Source organism: Argentina anserina, chromosome 3 (genome assembly GCF_933775445.1).
Source record: "Argentina anserina chromosome 3, drPotAnse1.1, whole genome shotgun sequence".
NCBI lineage: Eukaryota > Viridiplantae > Streptophyta > Magnoliopsida > Rosales > Rosaceae > Argentina > Argentina anserina.
Window position 1 is genome coordinate 32,591,349 of NC_065874.1, and position 8,386 is coordinate 32,599,734.

An 8,386-nucleotide genomic window follows, 5' to 3' on the forward strand; every position below is an offset into this window, starting at 1 on the left:
TCGACTTCCAAAAGATGAAATCTGGCGTGATCTATTGTCAAAATGGTAAACAGATTATGTCACTTTTATTTCTGAAATTAATGCCATCTACCACAAATTTGAGATTTCTATAGCTCGGGAAAAAGATTTTAACTGTAGCAGCTAAAAGAAGGGGGGTCAGTCCCTCCATTATGGCCTTTCTTCATATGCAAGCTATGGCTACGCTTGGTGTGTGAACCATGTACATGAGAAATTTTATACATTGCCGTATTATTTCGGAAGCTCTAGCTGCTTGGCTTATTCATCTGACTCTTCTCCACTGATGGATGATGCAAGTGAACCGGCAGGACTTTTGCTAAAATAGCAGCAATCTGATGTACCATAAATGTGAATCGCTTGAAACAACTTCATTACAGGAGGCTGCACAATTAGGTTTTCATTTCAGTAATGAACCCACTTAATCTCATCCATCAACCCAAACGAAGGTGCATATTATAATGGAAACTCCTTTTGGAGAATGTCCAGATTCCGAGCATCACAAGCTTCCAACATGTCAGTCCTAGAAGCACAACTGCAACATAGACGAAGCAAGTGTAAAATGCACGTATCGAATTATTGACAGATAACCAATAGATTATGCATCCCTGTTCTTGTAATGATCATACCTTAAAGAAATCCTCAAGTACTGCCATCCATTATCTGCCTTTGGATTCATGGTAAGAGCTCGAACATAATAGCGTATGGAATCCTCATACATACCCTATACACAAAAGCAAATAAGAAATAAATAACAGCTCGATGCAACATAGTAAGATGAGCATTAACAGTTAACTACAGAACTATGAATATACATGCCATCTCGGTCAAATTCCATTTGATCCTAAGAGGTTAAGGATGCGCATATCACATGGATACAGGCGCAAGACTGGCTTTTGTAGCTTGATTCTTCAAGAATCATAAATATTTCAGTGCCTGATTATAATGAAGTAGAAACCAACAAGAATCTGAATTCAAAAGCTATAATGAGCATGAACACAACATGGAGTCAAACCTGGTTGGCGTAGCTAATACCCATATTAGCCCATGCACGAACATAGTTGGGCTTCAAATCCAGCGCCTAGACATCAAAAGATACACAAAATATCAAAAGTTATTTATGAACTTGATGTTATTAAGTATTCAAGTTGACATTGTCAGTTTAAAAATGAACTAGATACGCAGTGTTAATAGAAACAAGTGTTCCTCCTCTACGGTTGTCTGTATCCATCAAATCACACGACAAATTTACTGGTAAACTAAGTTCTAAAGTCCATCTTTGCAAGTTTCTAGCTCTGGCATGCCAATACAACGGATCAACTATGAGGACCTTTTAGGTTTTTGATATGCTAACAATTTTGAGCTGGGCCTAAGAAGTGCATACATGGGTTTCCTGGGTATTGAAAATAGAAAAGGGGGGCATATTATGGCCCTCCCATGATGACCAGCTGTCTCATACTATTATAATTAGGCTTTCTCCAGTTAAGGACTTTGGTAACTTATGGTATATTAGAGCCTTAAATTTGCAAATCTTGTGAGCAAAACAGAACTGCGGCAGCAAAATTGTGCAGTACCCACAAAAAGTTGAAAATGCAAAGTATAACACAAGAAAAATAAAAAGGTGTGTCGATGCCAATGACCATTAACCCCTACAAGTTTCTAATGGTTGATGAGACAAATTACCTGTTGATAAGCTAATATTGCATCAGCACTCTGAACACTGTTTGCTTGTGTTGCTCCCAGCTTGTTCCAAAGAGAGTAATCCTGCGGCTTCAGCTTTAAAGCTGTCCTGAAGGACTCAATGGCTTTGTCATATTCTCTTGACAAGTTGTAGAGGACACCAAGAACTATATGCACGTCAGCATCCTCAGGTGACATTTGAGCAGCTTCATTGAAAGTTCTGGCAACCTGTATGTTTCCAAATGTATACCTATAAGCTTAAGGAAAACTGGAAAAAAAAACATTAATTAAAAATTTTATCTTTTTAAATGCCAAGTAGTTTTGTTCAGTGGACTGAAAAATGAACAGGGCCAAAAATGCAGTTGGGTAAAAAGGAATCCCTCACCGAACTGGCCATCACTTTTTCATCTCATAGACTCTATGATGCCTTAGCCTTCCATACCATCTATATGGTCAACAAGACTAACCACTAAATCAGCAATTGTCTTAGAACTTCACACCTCTAGATAGCTGCAACAAACTATATCCAAAGTTCTGAAAAAAATCGGAATTTTGGGAACTATGGAGGAGACAATGGAACTCTTTTCTTTTTTTTCATGAATGCTCGCTCAGGCTATCTTTGTTGCTCATTGGACATTATGAATTTGCTGCTACTGAACATTATGAATCAAGCAAGTCACTACTTTTCTCCTACAACTGTCTACATGGGAAAGAGGTACATCCCTTTACGCTTCTTGATAAGAGATACAAGTAACTACAAAAATAAACCCTATGGGTTCCTTATCCTTTGCCACATGTTTAAAGATTAAAAAATTTGACCAAACATGACTGCATGGATTGGCTTTGTTCTCAATTGTCTGTATATATATGTCCAGATCCACTTATGTGTCCATTTTATTGATAAGCTTATATACAGAATAAAAAAACCAATCACAATGATCATTATAGAGGCCAGTACTTACATCAGCATAGTACAAAGAATCTGACAATTCTGGTCGTGCAAGCACTCCATACTTTGGGTGATTACGTAGCCATCCATATAAATATTTCAAAGCAGCTGACTGCTCCAGTTCTGCAATAATAGTCTTATTTATTTTCCAGTAGATTGTTTCTAAAGAAATGAATCACATTTTCTTGAAGTTTATAAGCTGCAGGGAAAGTCATTAATTTGATACAATTATTAACTACTTAAACTTTGTGAAATGGCTGGTCACTACTGATATCCATCTGGGAAAGGAACGGCTTACCATTAGTATGACTCACTCCAAGAGCAAGAAGCACTTCTAGATTAGTTGGATCAGCTTCCTGTGCACGCATCATGGCTGCAATAGCCTGCAAAATCAAATTCAGGACATTATCATCTTATGAATTTAAGAATGATTAAATAGATGAATTAAAGGGTCAATAAATGGACGTTGTGAATAGACACAGATTAGTTATATAAAATAACATATATCTACAGAACTATTAAATAGTTTTAAATAGTTGTACTTTGTAGTAAGAAATATGCCAAGAGTTTCTGAACTATAAAAAGAGGACTACCTGCTGATCATCATCATTTTCTGCATGAGCTATTCCAAGTAGCCTCCAACCTTCAGCATTGTCAGGGTTCTTGAGCACTTCAGCCTCCAAAGCAAGCACTGCTTCACTTAACAGACCTTTATGGAACATGTCCTGGCCTTCTTTTAATGGGTTAGGGTGACCAACATAAGGGTTCATATCAGAAAAGACATAGACGCCCCTTGAACTATCCAATCGCGATTTGGAAGCTACTTGCTCATTTAGGAACCTATTTAAGGATCAAGGAAATTACGTGATATGGAAGGAAAAATCAATGGCCGAAGAACATGAGTAATAAGAGTCCCATGATCACAGAGAGAAGAAAAATTAGCCACGGAAGTATGTATTTATAAATCAATAGCCATATCTAAAGTAAAAGGAGAGCACACAAAAGATTCCACAAGGCAGGCATGCAAAAGAAGTAAAGTCAAACATGGATAATATTTCCAGCTATTAGAAAGTCAACTTACTCATCATATGCATTAGCCCAGCCATCAGCAGACCCGTCCCCCAATATTCCTTCACCAACCTGATTTCCAAATTCCTCTGCCCAGTCATCAACATGCAACTTAGAGAACTGATTCACCCACTGATCATCAACTGATCCATGCTGATCTTGTTGAGAACCAAACTCATTTGCCCATTGATTAGCACGAGATAACTGAAAGCCATTGGTAAGGCAGCAGAAAATTAAAGGTCAATATTAGCACATTGCACACCAATTTAAAGTAAAAAACGCACTTAGATACATGTTTGGTGATTTTGAACAGTAGTTATAAATCAAAATTAATCTCAACCTGTGACCCCGCTACCATATGAAAAAAAAAACTTTCACAGACCAAGAGGCGAAAGAAAGAAAGACAGAAGTACAGATTCAATTTTTTCATACTCAGACCAGACTCCTACCTCCACCTCCCCATGCACATATTCGTTAGCCCAATCAGAACCGGCATTGTACTGCTGTTGATATTCTCCTGCCCAATCCCCAGAAGTAGATGGTGTGGCCTGCTTGACTTGATTATCATCAATAATAAGTTCACCACGACTCATCTTTGATACAAACTGGAGAAACCTTGACTTCTGCATGCCCCAAAGCAGATATGTGAACAATAATTACAAAAGCTTTGTTATACTAATAAACAATATAAAAATTTAGGAAAAGTAATATGTAATGTGAGGAAGTCAAAAACGCATTTGTAATATAATTATTGACAAATCGGGGGGTAAGAAATACTTTGGCTAGAAATTAAATGTTATGATTAAGATCCCCCCGCCTTTTTCAGGCCAAATGTTCAAGGGTTAAACCATGCAGAGGTCGATGGCACAACCGCACAATTTTCTATAGGCAGGTAAAGCACAACGATAGAAGTTGGAACAATTCTGAAATCTATAGGAAACTGTTATTATGTTCAAGTGTTTAACTATTCTTGGGTATTCAATGCTTTGAATTTTTAAAGCACTGAACGTCTAAACTTGGGTCTGAACATTACTTATTACAGTATTTCACAGGTCAGTATCTGAGGACATGAATATATTACAACCATCAATGTCGATATTTCAGAATTCAGTAGCCATTTGAGGTCATTTATTACTGGAACACAGTTTGCTATTATTTGTAAAGCATACTTTAGATATAGAATCCCAAAATCTGAGTATGATAGATCACTTAATTAAGCAAAACAAGAAAAGTCAGTTACAAGGTCAATGCATGAGTATAACAGGAAAGTGAATGATAGCTTCCGAAAATCATTTGATGGTCCAATATATTAAAAACCTCCGTACGTGTGTCTGAAAAATGAAGGCACAAGTATTCATTTGAATATTAGACAAACCTGAAATTTTGGGTCCTCATTCTGTGCTAAGGTATGTGCAAGCATACGGGTCTGCTCCATTGCAGCTAAGCTTGCCATATTTCCACCTCTCATATGATCTGCAGACATCATCTGAGATTGTTCCTGCAACCAGCAGAGAGACGTATATCTATCAGCACCATCACACAATTTGAAATCATTTCTAATCTTGGATCCGTTATTTTATAATGAATTGAACAAGCAGCCAATACACAAAGAACGCAATAGTTGAACTATTAAATTCAAAGATTAATGCGACACAAATTAAAGAGATTAAGGTGTCAAAACATGTAATCTTCACATTTATATTTTATCACATTTAGATTTTTGTCCATGGTGTATCACAACTTTCCAAGATCTTGTGTCTTCTTCAGCAAAGATCCCTGCTCCGACATCTAAAATCATATTTATTCATTTCCCAGGGTAATCTGAACAATTAAAGGACAAAAATCTCTCAACTGCAGCCAAACCAAGATATGAAACATCATACACAATCCTCACCCATTCTTAATCCAACCGCTCTGATTGCATAATTACTTGCTAGTAAAATTCTGCCTCAATCAATTAGGGTCCACCATTGATCAATAACACTTACAATGTGCCTGTAATACAAGCAACAATATTACTTTACCTGCTCGAATTCAGAAGCCCAACCATTGGCACCATGTTGTTGCTCAAATGAGTGAGCCCACACATTAGGATCACCACGATCTACTCTGTGCTGGCCAAATTCTGTGACCCACCCATCTGTAGCATGGGCACCAGGTTTCTGAATAGCTTGGGATTCGTTCCAATAGCCTTCTAGTTCCCGGAACCTTACAGGGAGAGGCCCTTTACTATTGGTGTCACCGTCGATATCTAGTGAGCTTAGAAGTGCATTTACCTGGAAAATAAATGGTACAAAGTTAGTCGGCAACATTATAATTTTATACTCCAACATGATTGCTCAAGACATGTCTAAAAAAAATTATCTACCATGGTAAAAAAAAAAAAGAGGAGGTAGGACAACCATATTTTATCAGTCAATACATAAACACAACGATGCTCATCACGGTTGGTTTACCCCTTGAAGGCCTATGTAGCAAACAAAATTATCCGAATAACACAGCAGAAATGAAAAAAAATGAAATCTCTAACCTGCCCATTTATAAAGTCCTCGCTCTTGTCTGCAAAAAAGTGTCGGGCCATGATGCTGCTGCGATCACGTATGCATTGCTTGTCACCAGCAGACAATCCTAACACCGGAAGTTGAGTAGGCCGGAAGGGCATCCCGCCACGGCTACTTTCAACAAATGAGTGCAAAAAGCTTGACAGCACTCTCTGCGGTGGCCCTGCAAGACAATATTGTAACAGAGAATTTAGAAAAATGGATCCCATTCACCGCTGAAGATAGTCACTGTGATGCAGGAGCAGGTGAATAAGAGGTAATATAGTAAAATAGGGAGGAGGAGGTTGAAAGGAGAAGGAGAGTAGAGAAAGAATAGGTAAGAGGATAGAGAACAGGAGGTTTAAGAAAGCAATAATCTCAATATTTAGTCTGACCTTAACTCAATACAAAGCTCCTATTTATAAGAACTAGTTATCAAAATTCTAAAACAGCTAGGAAAGACAACCTCCTAATATAACTAAGTAACCTGATAACTTTAGAAACTAATAATTCCTAAATTAACCAATCTTGAACATAAGACATTCCTAAAAGCATCTTAGATATTACTACGGATTCTACATCGCACTCCTATTACTTCCCCTGTCATCGAGAACCTAACTTCATACAGGTGAATAAGTGAACTCTTCATCCCTGGAAGAGTCAAGTTCCCAGCCTAAAAGCTTAGCTTGGGTTGCTAGGTGGAGAAGTCGGTACATAAACCTATCTACTTCACACTAGTGCTAGAATAAAGAAGCTTCATACAAACCTTTTCCTTAACCACAAAGTACTACCCCAAGCCTTACCCAACCACAAAAGCACCAACACAAGCTTTTCCAGACCTTTTGCCCAAGCCACAAAACTAAACGTGGCAAAACTGCTATTACTCCTCCCATGATGAACTATAAAATTTCAAAATACTCTAGCTCAGTCATGGATGCATATTGATTACTTCCCCGAACTATCTTAAACTGCTAGCTGGGAACTCTTTCATAAATTGATTTAAAAACAACAAAGTTAAGCTATACTTCTTGAGCTTCTTCCTAAGATCGAGGCCTAAATCCTTTCACAAATACTACAGTTAAAAGCAGCTCACATTCACATATCCAAATGTATTTCTCAATCCAAAACCTCTTACACGAAACGCAAAATTTAAGCTTGTTTAGTAAGTTAAATTAGAGAACTGTAGCAATGAGTAGGAATCATACCATCCAAAGTCGGCTGAAACTGAGCAGCGGAGCCGCCGCGATCATACATGACCTGAGGGCCGTGCATAGGAGGAAGCTGAGCGCCTTGAACCTCATCCCAAGCATTCTCAAGCATTCCATTGCCGCCAACAGAGTTGAAGTTGCGAAGAAACTCCGAGCTCTGCGTCACAAATTCACCACCACACAAAACTAAGTAAACACAAAACTCATTCAATTCATAGATTAGAGAGCACAGAAATCAAACCTGAGCTCCGGGCGGCATGAAGGCCTGGTCAAACTCCGACCCGGGGAGCTGCTGGCCGTGCGCGTCGGGGTGAAACTGCGCACGCGCATCGGAGGAACTCGTCGGCAGCGAAGACGGGAGCTCCTTCAAGTCCTGAAAATCCAAACAACGAGAACCGAAACGACGCCGTTTAGGATCAGAAATATAGAGGAAATTGGGAGGAGGAATTGAGAAGAGAGCGCGAACCTGGCCTTTGGCGGAGGAGTTGAGAAGAGCGTTGGCGAGATTGCCGAAGGGATTGGCGGACGACGATGAGCCCGGTACGGCGCAGGCGGCTCCGCCGGTGACAAGCTCACGCATGGCCATCGTCGATGAAGGTCTCTACAGCTTCGTCTACCTTAATCCTGTATAGTGATATATACAACTACCACCACTGTTTGTTTTTAGTTTTCTGGGTTTTGATTTTTATATCAGTATGAATAATAAATATGAATAAAGAAAAAGAAAGGGATAAAAAGAAATGAAGGATAATCATCATAATAATAATGGTTGGGATTCGGAATGCAGTTATTTTTTGAATGGATAGACTCCTCGATTTTCTTCCTATTTGCCAGACTTATCAGATGTTCTTTCAATATTTTAACGTGTTTTGGTCTTCTTCCGTTGAGTTCTGACCGTGATGTGATTCTTCTCTGAAGTGAATCAA

General features: G+C 38.7%; 1 protein-coding gene across 1 annotated transcript; it reads right to left on the reverse strand.

Moving 5' to 3' along the window:
• Positions 1 to 8,131, reverse strand: LOC126789395 (peroxisome biogenesis protein 5). The gene is made up of 15 exons (XM_050515537.1): positions 7,927 to 8,131; positions 7,702 to 7,833; positions 7,458 to 7,617; positions 6,243 to 6,436; positions 5,737 to 5,988; positions 5,088 to 5,210; positions 4,162 to 4,335; positions 3,726 to 3,916; positions 3,238 to 3,484; positions 2,943 to 3,027; positions 2,658 to 2,767; positions 1,699 to 1,923; positions 1,031 to 1,096; positions 645 to 739; positions 1 to 550 (listed from the first exon to the last, which is right to left on the reverse strand). The coding sequence occupies exons 1-15, from the start codon at positions 8,044 to 8,046 to the stop codon at positions 472 to 474; spliced, it is 2,253 nt and encodes a 750-aa protein (XP_050371494.1). The 5' UTR covers positions 8,047 to 8,131; the 3' UTR covers positions 1 to 471.
• Positions 8,132 to 8,386: the final 255 nt, after the last annotated feature.

Bases quoted from the DNA above. Each gene is read 5' to 3' on its own strand.
- LOC126789395 (XM_050515537.1), bottom strand. From the start codon at position 8,046: ATGGCCATGCGTGAGCTTGTCACCGGCGGAGCCGCCTGCGCCGTACCG. The intron at 7,618-7,701 runs GTTTGATTTCTG...TTTGTGACGCAG, and splicing joins TCATGCCGCCCGGAGCTCAG to AGCTCGGAGTTTCTTCGCAA. The intron at 3,485-3,725 runs GTAAGTTGACTT...ATCCTTAAATAG, and splicing joins TGGGCTAATGCATATGATGA to GTTCCTAAATGAGCAAGTAG.